Genomic DNA, 17,072 nt, shown 5'->3' with positions numbered 1-17,072 from the left:
AAGGACACGTGAAGTATTCGTAGCACTCTATAAAGCCTTAATAAAACCGCACTTGGAATACTGCATCCAGTTTTGGTCACCACAATAACCAAAGATGATGAGATTCTGGAAAGAGTGCAGAGAAGGGTGACAAAGATGATTAGGGGACTGGAGACTAAAACATATGAAGAATGGTTGCAGGGATTGGATATTTATTTATTTAATTTATTTATTTAATTGGATTTGTATACCACCCTTTCCCAAAGGACTCAGGGCGGTTTACAGGGAATTAAAACAAGAAATACAAAAATTAAAAACAATTAAAAAGATTATAATAGTCCCTGAGAGAATAAAAACCCCAATTAAAATTAAAATTAAAATTAAAATTCTCAGCCTGGGCCAGAGAGCTCGAAGAGCCAGGTCTTCAGGCCCCGGTGGAATGAACAGAGGTCGGGGGCAGTCCTGAACTCCATGGGCAGCTGGTTCCAGAGGGCAGGCGCACCCACTGAGAAGGCCCTCCCCCTGGGCGTTACCCGCCGGCAATCTTTTACCAGCGGAACCCTGAGAAGACCCTCCCTGTGGGAGCGCACTGGATGAAGGGAACTTGATGCTGGCAGCAGGTGTTCCCTCAGATATCCCAGACCCAAGCCATTTAGGGCTTTATAGGTCATTACCAGCACCTTGAATCTCACCCGGAGGGCAACCGGAAGCCAATGCAGCTCGCGGAGTAGAGGTGTTACATGGGAGTATTGGGAAACCCCCATCAACAACTCGTGCGGCTGCATTCTGCACCAGCTGAAGCCTCCGAGTGGTCCTCAAGGGCAGCCCCATGTAGAGAGCGTTGCAGTAGTCTAAACGGGAGGTCACGAGCGCATATGTCTAGTCTAGTGAAAAGGAGTAGGGGAGACATGATAGCGCTGTTCAGTATTTGAAGGTCTGCCACAAAGAAGAGGGAGTCAATTTATTTTTCAAAGTAGCAGAAGGCAACACAAGAAACAATGGATGGAAACTAAACAAGGAGAGACGCAACCTAAAACTAAGAAAATATTTCCTAATGGTAAGAACAATTAACCAGTGGAAAGGCTTGCCTTCCGAAGCTGTGGGTGCTCCATCACTGATGTCTTTTAAAAAGAGACTGGACAGCCATTTGTCTGAAATGATATAGGTCTTCTGTTCGAGCAGGGGGCTGAACTACAAGATCTCCAAGGTCCCTTCCGACTTTGTTATTTATCTTCTATATTCTAAGTAATAATTATCCTTACTGCCTTTGCTGTTCCTGTGAAACAATTTTTAGAAGAAAAAACAAAAAGTATGATTCTTAATAGATAACTACTACTTAAGGTTTAATAAAATCCTAATGAACTATTTATTATCGCATTCATATACTAACTTGCTATGCTTATTTATTTGTTAAATTTATTTGCCGCCCATCTCGCTGTGGGAATACTCTGTTAAAAATGTTAAAAAGTCTCAGAAATATGAATATTCCTAGATCTAATTTCAGCCTCTCTAACTCATCTCTGAAAGTTAAATCTGAATAACATACACACACACACAGTATATATACATCAGTGAGTAAAGGTTGTTCTTGACATACAACCAAAATTGAGCCCCAAATTTCTGTTGCTAAGCAAGACAGTTGTTAAGTGAGTTTTGCCCCATTTTACAATCCTTCTTCCCATAGTTATTAAGTGAATCACTGCAGTTATTAAGTCACTAACATAATTGTTAATTAAATCTGGTTTCCCCATTGATTTTGCTTGTCAGAAGGTTGCAAAAGGAGATTACATGAACCTAGGACACTGCAACCGTCAACAATACACGCCAGTTGCCAAGTGTCTGAATTTTGATCACGTGACCATAAGAATGCTGCAACAATTGTTAAGTGTGAAAAATGGTCATGTTGCTTTTTTCAGCGCCATTATAACTTTGAATGGTCACTAAATGAATGGTTGTAAGTTAAGGAATACCTGTACACATGAAGAATAAGACAGTAATATTATTATTTTTTCTATTAACTATTTCATTCATGAGCCCTTAATCGGGAAACCAAACAACTCAATGATTTTGTCAGAGTCTCTGCTGGTCAGGATGCTTTCCCTCTACTGCAGGGGTGTCAAACTCAATTTCATTGAGGGCCGCATCAGCATTGCGGTTGCCCTCAGGGGGCCGGGTGGGTGTGGCCTGGGTGGGCGTGGCCTACTGGGTGGGCATGGCTAAAGTGCGTATGGCCTACTGGGTGGGCGTGGCCAGCTCTACATCGTTCGCATCAAGGGTGCCTATGGGGGCCTGGACAGGAGTGGGACAGATCTGAGGAGGGTCTCTGGGCCAGGACCAAGGCAGCGGGGGCCGTTCCCTCACTGTTTTCAGGATGGCTTCGTGGGCCACATGAAACTACTTCGCGGGCCAGATCTGGCCCCTGGGCCTTGTGTTTGACATGTCTGCTCTACTGAAATAATAAATTCTCACATCCCTTTTTTCAAATGTATAAAAGATGCTAGAGCAGAAAGCAGATGGAACAGATTGATTTGATTTCCAGTTGAAAATGAAAGTGAAAATCACAAATATTATATAAAGTCATAAATAGTATAAACATGCAAGATAGGTTAAACAGGTTAAGGCAGTGGTGGGATTCCGCCAGTTCGCACCACTTCGGCAGAACCGGTAGCTAATTTTTTGTTGCCCAGGCCCAGAATGGACTTCCAGAAGCGGCATCCACACAGAGAACTGGTTGTTCACATATTTGAATCCCACCACTGGGTTAAGGGCTGGTGCTGAAACCCAGCTTATTAAAACTAACACCAGGCAAAGCATATTAGTATTTCCTCAGGCAGACTTCAGCTTTATAGTGCGTAACTGATTATTCAATAGGGCACATAAAGACTTTATAATGGCCAGCCTGCATACTGAGTGAGCAATAAAAATAATTCAACAAGGAAGCCTCCAAATGACTGTGAGAAGGACACATGTTAAAATCATATTAACTTATAAGAGCGAATGTGAATAGAGTCAAATCATTTATAATACAGAATTATACACATATAAATATCAATCACATTATACTATAAAAAACAGCAATTTAACTATAAAAGAGAGCATACTGTAATAGGTTGAGCAATCTAGCCATCTCATCTCAGAGCAAGATTTACTCATTCTAAAACTTTGCCTACATATGATGGATGCTAAGGTGAAAATCTTAATGCATTTTAGGATTGCACAAGGATCTAAACTTCTGATGATTACATGAACATTTTAATCTAGATGTTGAGACTCTAGAAAGAGTACAGAGAAGAGCAACAAAGATGATCAGGGGACTGGAGGCTAAAACATATAAGGAACGGTTTGCTGGAATTGGGAATGTCTAGTCTAATGAAGTGAAGGACGAGGAGTGACATGATAGCTGTGTTCCAATATCGTAGGGGTTGCCACAAAGGAGAGGGAGTCAAGCTATTCTCCAAACCACCTGAAAGCAGGACAAGAAGCAACGGATAGAAACTAGTCAAGGAGAAAAGCAACCTAGAACTAAGGAGAAACTTCCTGACAGTTAAAATAATAAATCAGTGGAACAACCTGCCTCCAGAAGTTGTGGGTGCTCCAACACTGGAAGTTTTTAAGAAGAGACCGGACAGCCATTTGTCTGAAAGGGTATAGGCTTTCCTGCCTGAGCAGGGGGTTGGACCTCCAAGGTCCCTTCCAACATTATATTATTATTATTATTATTATTATTATTATTATTATTATTATTATTATTATTATTATTATTATTATTATTATTATTATTAGTAGTAGTAGTAGTAGCAGTAGTAGTAGCATTAGTAGTAATAGTATTCTTGGTAATAATAAATAAGAGGTTTGTCATTAACTTTTTAATTCCCAGTCTAATCTACAGTCCTGGGGACTGAGAACTGTTTGCAAACAAAGTACAACTACTCCTACAAAGACAATATTAGTAAAATGACAAATCACTGGACAAAGTTAAACGTTTAACAATAAGTACAGAGCTATAGCACAGGCCAGTGTACTGATAAATGTAAGTTGTTTCTGCAGCCATACAGAAAACTACTTGGAAATTTCCTCCTCTACTTTCAGCCTTTAGACTTGTTCCAACTACCCTGCATGAAAAACCAGGAAATGGCTGCTGTCCAACATTCTATACAATCTTTTGATTGTACCACACTGTGGTATCATTCCACCTCCTATGTTATAAATATAGATAAAATAAACATAGGTAAACTACCTCCTTCCTTGAAATCAAGACACCTCTGAATATGCGTAGACCAATGTTTACCTTTCTATCTAATGCAAAAATACTTTTACATTCCTAGAGCATATTTCACATCTCCTAAGAGAGACATGCTAAAAAAAAACCTGGTAGATGCTTTGCTGTCCATTACTGAAAACTAAAAAGATCTAGAAGCATATAGAGAATCTAAATGTCAGAGTGTGTATTAAATGCTCTGAATGTTTGTAACATGTAGTAAATGTGCAATTATTATTCTACCATGTATGTTTATGCATCACACAACTTACAAATCTGGAACATTTCCAGTAAATTTTCAAATAAAAACCTTATTTTATAATGAAAGGACCAGGTTGGTATGGGAAAAAAGAGGAATGGACTGCCATTGGGAAGCCCTAGATTCTGGTCTACATTCAGTGGAAAAACCTCACTGGGTAATTCTGGACCAGTCACGTTCTCTCATCCCAAACTACCTCACAGGGGTATCGTATGAAAAAAATGGAGGAAAGAGCCCTATGTATACCAACTTGACTCCTGAACAAAAAAGGATATAAATCTGTTAACTAAATAAATCCACAGGCTGGTCTTGAATGTGTACAGAATATATCATTAGAAATGTGAGGGTAGAAAAAAAAAGCAAGAAAATATTAAGAAAACTGATTTTTCTACCATTTTCTTTTTCTGAAAATGAAAAAAAGACAATTCCTACAATTTTGTTTTAAATATTGTAGTGCACAATGTGGCAAAGAAAACTATTTTCATATTGCTAACCACCTTTCTTCCAAAAATATTTGTACCAGAGGACTTGTACTGTATATACTTAATTTTTTTTCTAAGTATCAGTGACATTATAACAAATTTATAAACAAATGTTACATATTGTAAGTTGCATAGTAAAACTCTCAAACGCAAAGACAGGAATACATTTTTCCTCTAGAGGCGCTGTTGTTTCCTTTGTTAAAAACCTTGTAATCTAGCACAGAGAAAGAGCAACACGTGGGCCTGTATTCCATGGATCATCAACATCTGAAGATGAGCCCCAAACTTAGTAGGAAATGAATTAATTTATCTTATATGCTACACAGAATTGCTTTGAGTTGAACAGCCCATAAATTAATTGATTTATAAATAAATATATTTTGGTGGTGCAGTATGGGAGGATGAATTCAAAAATTAAGATGGCAATGGGAGCAGAAAGCCATGGCCTCCTATTCCCACCCTTAACTGATATTTTTCAATCAATCAATGGGGAGGGGGGGGCTTAGTGAGAGCAAAGACTATGTATCAAACCCGATTAATCCCTTCACCTAATTAATCCCATCCAAAGTTTGAAGCAATCCCCGCCAAAAGGTAATTATCGGTTATTTTTCAGATTTAGGGACGTATGGATGGGAGTTTGTCTTAGTTTCCTGTGCTCATTCCCATTATGTAGATTTCCCCTCTCCAAAATAGAAAAGGTCAAAAATATTTTGCTACAGGTAGTCCTTGACTTACAACCATTTGTTTAGTGACTGTTCAAAGCTACAGCACCACTGAAAAGAGTGACTTATGACCACTTCTCACACTTATGACTGCTGTAGCATCATCACAGTCATGTGATCAAACTTCAAGTGCTTGGCAATCGGCATGTATTTATGACGGTTGCAGCATCATGGCGTCCAATGGAGCTTCTGACAAAGTAATTGGGGGAAATCTAATTCATTTAATGATCATGTGATCCACTTAACTCTAGTGATGCACTGAACAACCATGGCACAAACATCGTAAAATGGGGCATAATCCATTTAACAACTGTCTTTTTTAGCAATGGAAATTTTAGGCTCAATCGTGGTTGTAAGTCGAGGACTACCTGTATATTCTTTCCAATCAAGTTGCCACATTTTGCTAGACAGAGAAGGAAGGGAATGGGGTATCACAGCCATGCAGATAATCGCCCGGCCGCCCTGTTTAGGGTGACCCGCTCCCTCCTCAATCAGGAGGTGAGTGAGGAACCCTTGCAGGGGCGTGCCGAGGAGTTTAGTCAACATCTGTTGGATAAAATCGCTCGGATTTGGACCGATTTGGACTCCAACTGGGCAGAGTCGGACGATCAGGACACGGGTGATCTTGTCAATGTGATCTGGGAGGAGTTCGATCCTGTAACTCCGGAGGAAGTGGACAGGATTATGGGGAGGCTGAGCTCCACCACATGTTTATTGGACCCGTGCCCTTCCTGGCTGGTTTATGCAGCCCGGGAGGGGACACGAGGCTGGTTCCAGGCGGTTATATCTGCCTCTTTGAGTGAGGGTAGTTTCCCCGCCGCCTTGAAGGAGGCGGTGGTGAGACCTCTCCTCAAGAAGCCTGCCTTGGACCCAGCTGTGTTAAATAACTTTCGTCCGGTCTCCAACCTTCACTTTCTCGCGAAGGTTGTTGAGAGTGTGGTGGCGCATCAGCTTCCTCTGGTTCTGGATGAAGCGGATTATCTAGACCCGTACCAATCGGGCTTCAGGCCTGGGTACAGCACGGAGACGGCATTGGTCGTTCTGGTGAATGATCTCTGGAGGGCTCGGGACAGGGGATATTCCTCTGTCCTAGTCCTATTAGACCTCTCAGCGGCTTTCGATACCATCAACCATGGTATCTTGCTGCGGCGTCTCAGGGGATTGGGAGTGGGAGGCACGGTCCTTCAGTGGTTCACCTCCTATCTCCTGGGACGCTCGCAGTCGGTGTTGGCAGGGGGGCAGAGATCGACCTCGAGGGCTCTCGCTTGTGGAGTCCCTCAGGGGTCGGTCCTCTCGCCTCTCCTGTTCAACATCTACATGAAACCGCTGGGTGAGATCATTCGTGGTTTTGGAGTTGGGTATCATCAGTATGCTGATGATACCCAGCTTTTCATTTCGACCCCAAACCACCCCAGTGACGCCCTCGACGTGATGTCCCGCTGCCTGGAGGCGGTTCGGGTCTGGATGGGGAGGAACAGGCTTCGACTCAACCCTGACAAGACTGAGTGGCTGTGCGTACCGGCATCTCGGGATATTCAGGATATCCCATCTCTCTCTATGGGGGGTGAGTTATTACCCCCCATAGATAGGGCTCGCAACTTGGGAGTCCTCCTAGATTCACAGCTTTCTCTAGAAGACCATATAGTAGCTGTAACTAGAGGGGCCTTCGCCCAGGTTCGCCTGGTGCGCCAGTTGCGGCCCTATCTAGACCGGGATGCCTTACGTACAGTCACTCACGCCCTCGTGACCTCTCGTCTGGACTACTGCAACGCTCTCTACATGGGGCTACCCTTGAAGACCACTCGGAGGCTCCAGCTGGTACAGAATGCAGCCGCGAGAGTTGTGTTGGGAGTTTCCCGACACTCCCATGTTACACCTCTGCTCCGCGAGCTGCATTGGCTTCCAGTTGTCTTCCGGGTGAGATTCAAGGTGTTGGTAATGACCTACAAAGCCCTACATGGCATGGGTCCGGAATACCTTGGGGAACACCTGCGGCCGGCGTCAACTTCCCTCCGCCCAGTACGCTCCCACAGAGAGGGCCTCCTCAGGGTGCCACCGGTCAAAGAATGTCGACTGGTGGCCCCCAGGGGGAGGGCGTTCTCTGTGGGCGCACCGGACTTATGGAACCATCTTCCGGTCGAGCTCCGGATGGCGCCTGACCTCCGCTCCTTCCGGCGCGACCTTAAAACCTACCTTTTCGAACAAGCTGGCCTGGCCTGATGGGATGGGGTTGGGTTTTATTAATTTGTTTTAACCTATTTTAATGTGTAATGTGTTTTAACTTATTCATGGGCACTTTGTTTAATCGTTTTTAATTTTTGTATCTTGTTTTTAATATGTATTGCCCTGTTCACCGCCCTGAGTCCTTCGGGAGAAGGGCGGTATACAAATAAAATAAATAAATAAATAAATAAATAAATAAATAAATAAATAAATAAATAAAGTATAAAATACTGATTCAATCCCTCATTTAGTACTCTTTGGAAACCCTCCCCCCCAATAATACAGCAATCGGACAAAAACTTTCTCAACCAGATTGACTATGGTGGGATATTTAAGAGGGATTACTATCACAGGGACATTCACACCCTCTGAATATACCCACTCACAACAAGCTTAAAAAGCAGTTTCCTTACATGGCTTTTTTACATAACCTTAAGTGCTACACAAGCAAATTCTGAAAGTTCTACCATGCAGAGAGTAATCAGTTCTTTTCCACTTTCTAAAATCAGCTCGTATGCAGAAAGAATCTTTTAGGCACAACAAAAATCTCTTTTGGAGGATCCCACCACCTTTCAAATGAGAATCAGAAATCATGGAAGCCACCATGATTACTGAACATGCTGAATCTATCAAACATTATGGATCACATAATTTTTCTGCATCCTCTAAATTAGTATTGGTTTGCTACGTCAGTCTATTTCTAATGCTCTTTGTTAGCATGTGTCCCAATATGTTTTAACTAATTGAAACATTTATTGTAGCCATTAACAATTCAAATTATTCTGTACCAATCTTTTATGTATTAAAGGAAATAATTTCCAATGTAGAAATACCATCAAAATGAACAGCTTATTCAGTATCACATAGGTTTGAATGTAAAATTTCTATATTGGTGTACTCTGTTGAACAGTCTTCTTCCATTTGTACCTATCACAAATTTCTCTAATGAGGAATTGGAGGAAGTTATATATCTATAATGAAAGAATGGTACAACAAATAAAGTTTGATTTCAGGGCTTTTTCAAAATCTGGATAAAGTCGTATTTTCCCAACATCTCAACCTGGTTGCTGCATTCTCTTGCCTATACAAAAGAACGGAACCTGATTACTGATATTGTAGACAGCAGAGAAATGCCATTCTATGTGTATAGTGCAAAACAAATATTACAAAGTGTTCAGAAATGAGAAAAGACAATTCAATTCCCATTTAATTCTTTTCATTATAAAGGCCTCTGAAAACGAGGTAATAATACTGGCATAACATTTCAAAAGAAAGAGACAAGCCAAGACATTCTGGAGGAAAAAAAATACGAAGGTCTTTTCTCTAAATTTTAAAGCATAAGAAGTAACAATTTTCTTCCTTTAGCTGCTAGCTTTAATAGACATAAGTTTCAACTCCAGAACATGAAAATTGCATAATTAAATAAGAAGACAACATTAAAGGCAATGGATTAGTTTTATAAGGCACAATATCAATTTTAATTTTCTCCTCTCCGTTAATCACTGTGCTTTCATTTAATAATGCTTTCCACCATGATAAAAAACCAATATTTTCAAAAGACCAATACTGGATTGCAGGAAGAAACAGTGAGTAGAATGGGGGGAAAATCAGATTGAATTACTCATTTCCTAATAACAGAATTTCAAAGGATTCTCTTGAGGATAAATCTGACATATATGCATGTTTGTGTGTGTACACACACACACACACAGGAAAATTAAAATATGCATTACTACTGGCATGCTTCCCCAGGGATAATAACCTCAGTATTTCCCACTTGTTCGCATCCTGTAAAAACAATAATATGAGGGTGACAATAAAGGGGGCTTTTACCAGGAACCAGACAAGACACGTTTTACCAGGAACCAGACAAGACAGAAGTTACAGGTACAGCACCAACCAAGCCAATCAAGTGAAAGGGGGGGGGGGAGAAAATGTGTATTTGCATCAGCAGCCTTGGTAGAGTTGAAGGCATTTAACAACTTTTCAGCATGGAGGAAAACAAACCCGCTTTGCTGGATGTCGAAGAAGTAATCCTAAGCAGAGAGTGATGCCAGAAGCTTTTCCTACCTCTAATACACGAATCAAGCCCAAGAGAAAGTAGCATTCTTTTTATGCTGTTTCGCTCAAAGTCTCCCCCCCCCTTCTCCCCCCTCCCGTATTTTTCTTTTTTTCTCTCTCTCGTTTCTGCATTGGGATCGTTAAGCAGGGGTCTTCAAACTTGGCCCTTTTATGACTTGTGGACTTCAACTCCCAGAATTCCTCAGCCAGCTTTGCTGGCTGAGGAATTCTGGGAGTTGAAGTCCACAAGTCATAAAAGGGCTAAGTTTGAAGACCCCTGGTCTTGTGGGTCGTTTGACACTACGGTAGTAGCACAGGCAACCAAAGCCACAAGTTCTTGTTGTGAACTGCCTGGCCGGGTGTGCGTCACATACCACCAACCCTCTTCCCGGATTGTACAACACAGGAATTTCAACACACCCCACGAACTTTCCCCGGGTGCCAACCGAGCGTCACGGCGGGTCAGGAAACCTCACAGGCAACAGGGGGGCAAAAAAAAAAAGAAAAAAAGTCCGGGTCGAGGATCTCCCGCACAAGAACCGACCGGGGGGATCGTGGGGGTGGATCCCGTCTGGCTGTCAGCCCCGCGGGGGCGTAGGAAATCCCACACAGCCAGCACGATCTGAGTGGAAAAGAAAAAAAAAACACGTCGCTACTCCCAGGGTGGCGAGCCTCCCGTGCAGCCAGGTTTCTTGCGTTCACACGTTCGCTCGCTCGCTCGCAGCCCCTTGGAAAAGTCGCGGGGGCTCCACTCCCAACTACTCTTGCCCCGTCCGGGAGCGGGAAGGGCGCTCGCCTCCCCCCCCACCCCAAAAATCAAGAGAAACGCGCCGCGCTGCACCGCCTTTCCTCTCACCCTCGCCCGCCTCACCTGCAAGACACGGAGATCTCCACCCGGGTGGCCGGCACGTTGGCGCTCCCCGGGTTAAAATCCCCCACCGACGCCATATTCCCGTCTCTCTCTAGCTTGGGCAGCTGCCCCAACAACAGTTTTTCCGGACCGAACATGTGGGGCCAAAAGGCGGGGCGAGGCGGAGTGGTGGGAGGGGGGGGAAGAGGTGGCGCTAACGGAATGTAGCGGGCAGGCACGGAGCGCGCGCGCTGCGGGGAAGGGAAAGGCGGCAGGGGAAAAGGAAAGGCGGGAGAGGAAAGCGGAGGCGGAGGGACGACGGAGCGGCGGAGCGGCGCCGCTTGCCCAGGCGCGCGGGCTACGAAAATGCCGAACGCGGGAGGGAGGGGAGAACTGCCTTGGAAGGGGCAGCGGGCGCCAGGATCGGAGTGGGTTTGTGACGTCAGCGCCTTCGGGAGACGTGCGTGACGTTTCTCCCACCCCCTCCCCTCCCCTCCCCTGGGTATCCGGGCGGAGGTTGTGTGTGTTTGTGTGTGTGTTTGTGTGTGTGTGGGAGGGGGGGGTGTCTCTCACTTGGCGCCTGGAATGTGGCGCGAAGCCCATTTTGCTCCCTTTCCCCCCCCCCCTCAAGGGGGTGGGGTGGGGAATCTCCGGATGAGGGAGATGCCCCCTTTCCCGTAAAGTTTGTTTGTTTGTTTGTTTATTTATTTATTTATTTATTTATTTATTTATTTTAATTCCATTTATATCCCGCCCTTCTCCGAAGACTCAGGGCGGCTTACAAGCTTAGCAGTAGCCTTCATTCTATGTATATGCCTGCTTATTTAGGGCTTTCACACACACCCCCAAGCGGCATTATTACAAAGTCAGCTTAATTGCCCCCAACAATCTGGGTCCTCATTTTCAAGTGTGTTTTATAACTACGTGGCAGGCGGGACTCAGCGGGGCACTTTGACACTTAGGGAAAGTTTTTTGTTTTGTTTTGTTTTGTTTTGTTTAAAAAAAAAAAAGTCCCAAGAAACCGGCGGCGAGTTCCACGAACCTATCAACCCATTCCCACGTTGCAGCTTTCCAGGACTAGAGAGCGAACGTTCGCATGGGACGCTCCCAGCCCGGATTAGCCAGCCTTTGCCAAGTCCACCCTGGTTTGCAGCGATTAACCCCATGCTTTCGGCTTGGCAGCGTCTTCCCCGGGACTAGCGAATTGGGAGCTTATTTAAACCGAGGCCGCCCCGAGGAAAATCCGCCGCGGCTGCCGCCTTCTGACGCTCTCCTTTGCACGGGTTGGCTCGGGAAACATCCGTGTCTTGCGGAGCGTGCAAGCAAGAAGGGAGGCAAATAAACTTGGCGTCTGAACCGTCGCCGCCGCAGACGGACGACAAGAATAGATCTCTTCCAAAGCCCTCCTGCAAAGGGGCAATCGATCCTTCTCCGGATCAACGGAGCTGTGGGGAAAGTTCCCTTAGGGCAGGGGTAGGCAACCTCGGTTCTTTTATGACTCATGGACTTCAACTCCCAGAATTCCCGAGTCAGCTATGCTGACTCGGGAATTCTGGGAGTTGAAGTCCATGAGTCATAAAAGAGCCGAGGTTGCCTACTCCTGCCCTAGGGGGAATTTGCTAAGGGATCTTTTTCGCTTTCCAGGAAACGAAGGTGGCATTCTCGGGTGACACTCGCAAGAGGTCTTCTCCTGAAAAAGGAGGAACGGATCGTTACTTCCACGCCTTAACGTGGATGAGTCAGCTTCGTCTTACTAAACGAGCGTAAAGCATATATAAATAGTCCGTGAAATGTTATAAGTATAAATAGGATTTCTTACAGTTTTCTTTTTTTAGGATCGCCATTTGACTCAGTTTCTTAATTAAAAAAAAGGGGGGGCGAGAAAATTGTGTTCAAAGCATTAAAGAGCAGAACCTCATATTCTTAACCCTGGATGGCAGGGCAACTTGGTCCCAGCCACACCTGGAATACTGCATCCAGTTTTGGTCACCACGATGTAAAAAAGATGTCGAGACTCTAGAAAGGGTACAGAGAAGAGCAACAAAGATGATTGGGGGACTGGAGGCTAAAACATATAGGGAACGGTTGCTGGAATTGGGTATGTGTAGTTTAATGAAGAGAAGGGCGAGGGGTGACATGATAGCAGTGTTCCAATATCTCAGGGGCTGCCACAGAGAAGAGGGAGTCAAGCTATTCTCCAAAGCACCTGAAGGCAGGACAAGAAGCAACGGATGGAAACTAGTCAAGGAGAGAAGCAACCTAGAACTAAGGAGAAACTTCCTGACGGTTAGAACAATTAACCAGTGGAACAACCTGCCTCCAGAGGTGGTGAATGCTCCAACACTGGAGGTTTTTAAGAAGAGACTGGACAGCCATTTGCCTGAAATGGTATAGGGTTTCCTGCCTGAGCAGGGGGTTGGACTAGATGACCTCCAAGGTCCCTTCCAACTTTATATTATTATTATTATTATTATTATTATTATTATTATTATTATTATTATTATTATTATTATTATTATTATTATTATTATTATTATTATTATTATTATTATAAAAAGCCCTCCTAAGTGTTGCCTGAGATGGCCAAACAAGAGTGCGCTGTAGTTTGTTCACTGATTAACACAAATTCTTTTATTTCTGCCCAAAGAGGGGAAGTGCTATATGATTTCTCAAATGCATTGAAACAAAGCAACCAACATGCTGGTACTTAAAACAGCTGATTCACCTTTACAGGACTTGGAAAAAACCCTTCCCAGAAGTGCTCTTGGGTGCACAAGGGTGCCATTTCTTTTTTTTTTTCTGAAACAAACTAAACCTCTCCAGCCCTCAAATGCCAAAGGGGTCAAACTTCAGATATCCTCAGATAGTGCCCCATGGTTGGGGAAGGGTCAGCCTGCAGAGGTCATAAAAAGTAGTGCTAACTTTTAAAGTCTACAATTTAGCGCAACTTTAGCATTTGTAGACTTCAGTTTAGTTCATCAGAGACGTTGAGTGTTAGAGAGGACTGGAAAATATAAAAGCAATCATGGAGAAAGATATCTATAGATACTTAGCATTTAGAAACCAGATACACAAAGACATTTTGCATTATTGAATTTACTTGATATACTATGATAAGAAACCTTGGAAATTTTTTATCTGAGAAATAGTTTCCTAACAAATTTCAGTCTAGCTATTTCTCAAACAAATTACCCCTTATAGCCTCTGCAATATGTAAATCGGTGATAAGTTTCTAGAATGATTCAGTACTTCCATACTGATTTTTGAATATTGATGGCAGAAAGCGGTCTGTTCCTTTTTTCTTTTTTGGATTGGGTTGTGATGGCAGCACACATCCCATTAGCAAATGAACAAGTTTATGAATATCTCATAATACCACTGACATTTGATCCTTTAACTGCGTTGTTGAAACGGATTGGAGAGGCTAATGCTGCTGCTCCTTGTGTACAGCAAAAATATATTTCCGTGCATTACTTCTTAGAAATAAGTCTCCTGGGCTTAATATAGTATACTTCCCAGGACTGTGCCTATGATTGCTCCTTAGGTTATCATCAGTATGGAGTGAACCATGTCCTCATTCTTGCTGGAGTACATATTCAAGTGTGGATGTTTATGTAGACAAAATAGCACTATCCTTATACAAAAAGGTAGGTAGGTAGGTAGGTAGGTAGGTAGGTAGATAGATAGATAGATAGATAGATAGATAGATAGATAGATAGCCTTTATTGTCAATTTTTACTGTGGGCACAACGGCACACATTAAAAATGAAATTTAGTTGCTTGCTCTCAAAGTGTACACATACACAACACACATTTAAGCATACTATATACAACATGTGTATAGACCTATACATATACCCTTACATATAAGTAACAAATATTAATCACTGTCTTATCTTTTGTTCACAAGATTAATACTGTTAATACTGTATGGAACAAAACTATGACTGAATCCAGATGTTCTGCTTCGGATACCACAAAGCCTCTTCCCAGAAGGTAACAAGGAATAACAGGTCGTGAAGAGGATGTGTAGTGTCCCAGACAATCTCAAGCAGTGCTTATATGCTGTGTCCTGGATGGAAGGGAGGTAACTGCCAATAATCTTTTCAGCCATCCTCACCACTCTTTGCACTGCCTTCCTGTCTGAAGCAGTGATGCTTCCAAACCAGACCATGATGCTATATGACAGGATGCCTTCGATCGTCCCCCTGTAGAAAGTGGTCAGGACAGGGGAAGGAAGATGTGCTTTTCTCATGTAACTCAGGAAATGCAGGCGCTGCTGTGCCCACTTCACCAGAGTCTCGCTGTTGAGCGACCAAGCCAACCTACTTGTTAACTGCACACCCAGGAATTTGATGCTGGTAACCATCTCCACAGGTGAACCATTAATGCACAGAGGAATGTGGTTGTGCCTGCCTTTTCTGAAACAATGATTATTGTGTAGTGGGTCCAACGCAAGGAAGAGACACCAGCTGGTGTGTGAGTTCAGCTCTTTATTGGAGGGGGGTAGTGAACTGGGAATGAGGGTTACCTGGCCTCCTTAAATACCCGGCCAGGTAAGCGGACAGCCAATGGGGTTGGCCCTAGGTTTCCCGCCAAAACTGGGTTTCCCGCCGAAACCGTTCAGGCCAACGCCCCCTGGTGGCTGTTGCTATGCAGGTGCCTGCATACATAACAATGATCTCTTTGGTTTTTCCAATGTTTAAAACTAGGCTGTTTTCCTTACACTAGTTCACCAACCCCTCAACCTCCTTGCGGTAAGCCTCCTCATTGTCATCTTGAATAAGGCCCACTACTGTTGTATCATCCACGAACTTCACAATACGGTTGGTGGCAAACCTAGCACAACAGTGATGGGTCAACAGGGTGAACAGCAGTGGACTTAGGACGCAGCCCTGAGGAGAACCTGTGCTCAAGAAAATGGCGTTAAAAATATTTGTTTCAGCTCAGACATGCTGGGGCCTGTTAGTAAGAAAATCAAGAATCCATTAGTACAAAGGAGTGTTTCAAGCCTAAAAGGCCCAGTTTGTCTACTGGATGCTGGGGAATGATTGTGTTAAATGCTGAACAAACAAACAACAAATGCCTAGAGAGCCTTGGTGGAGCAGTGGGCTAATGCCTCCTTAAGTAACACCAGCTGCCTGCAATTAGTGCAGGTACGCATCCCACCAGGCTCAAGGTTGACTCAGCCTTCCATCCTTCCGAGGTAGGTAAAATGAGGACCCAGATTGTTGGGGGCAATAAGCTGACTTTGTAATAATGCCGCTTGGGTGTGTGTGTGAAAGCCCTAATAAGCAGGCATATACATAGAATGATAGGGACGCGGTGGCTCAGTGGGTTAGGACGCTGAGCTTGTCGATCAGATGGTCGGCAGTTTGGCGGGTCGAATCCCGAGTGCCACGTAACAGAGTGAGCGCCTGTTACTCGTCCCAGCTTCTGCCAACCTAGCAGTTCGAAAGCACGTAAAAAATGCAAGTAGAAAAATAGGGACCACTATGGTGGGAAGGTAACAGCGTTTCGTGCGCCTTTGGCGTCTAGTCATGCTGGCCACATGACCACGGAGACGTCCTCGGACAAACGCTGGCTCTTCGGCTTTGAAACGGAGATGAGCACCGGCCCCTAGAGTCGGAAACGACTAGCACGCATGTGCGGGGGAACCTTTACCTTTATACATAGAATGAAGGCTATTGCTAAGCACATTGGTTTGTGCTTAAAATTGTAAGCCGCCCTGAGTCTTCGGAGAAGGGCGGGATATAAATAGGATTAAAAAAAATGCAAATGAGTATTTCCTCTAAGTCAGGGGTCCCCAGTCTGCAGACCAGTAACGGGCCTTGGCCAGTTAGGAACCGGGCCGCGTGGCGAGTCTGGGAAGGGGTGGAAGACTGGCAGGGCAGAAGCCCTCTTGCTCAGTGCAAAGGTTCTTCAGTGGCTGCGCTTGCAATATCTGAGCTCCGCGTCATTCCTCCTCTTCCTCCTCCCACTTCTTGCAACGTCTGAGCTCTGCCTCCTCCTCCTCCTCTTCCTGCTTCCTCTTCCTCCTGCTACTTTTTCTTCCTCCTCTTCTTCCTCACTTTCCTCCTCTCCCTCTCCCAGCACCCCAGCTGGGCTTGTGCTCCCTTCGTGCAAGTCTCCAAGTTTGCAAGAGAAGCGTGCACCAGCTCATCTTGCAACCGGGGGGGGGGCTTCCCCAAAATCTTGTTGGAGGGGGATTCCCCCCCTGCAGGTATGTGTTTCTGAG

The 17,072-nt window shown here is 44.3% G+C and overlaps 1 protein-coding gene across 4 annotated transcripts in view; it reads right to left on the bottom strand.

Moving 5' to 3' along the window:
• Nucleotides 1–11,480, bottom strand: part of LOC308669913 (copine-8) — a 72,306-nt gene extending 60,826 nt beyond the window's left edge. The window contains exon 1 of one of the 4 annotated variants that reach the window (XM_081330922.1): nt 10,856–11,480. In XM_081330922.1, coding sequence (XP_081187048.1) covers nt 10,856–10,992 — 137 coding nt within the window. In that variant the 5' untranslated portion in view covers nt 10,993–11,480. The remainder of the gene's footprint in view (nt 1–10,855) is intronic. The other 3 variants (XM_081330923.1, XM_081330924.1, XM_081330925.1) reach the window with 3 other exon arrangements.
• Between the last annotated feature and the right edge of the window lie 5,592 nt (nt 11,481–17,072).

This window comes from Vipera berus (assembly GCF_964194415.1).
Source record: "Vipera berus genome assembly, chromosome: 6".
Taxonomy (NCBI): Eukaryota; Metazoa; Chordata; class Lepidosauria; order Squamata; family Viperidae; genus Vipera; species Vipera berus.
The sequence above is the reverse complement of the archived record's forward strand: the minus strand, read 5'-3'. Positions and strand labels throughout refer to the sequence as shown.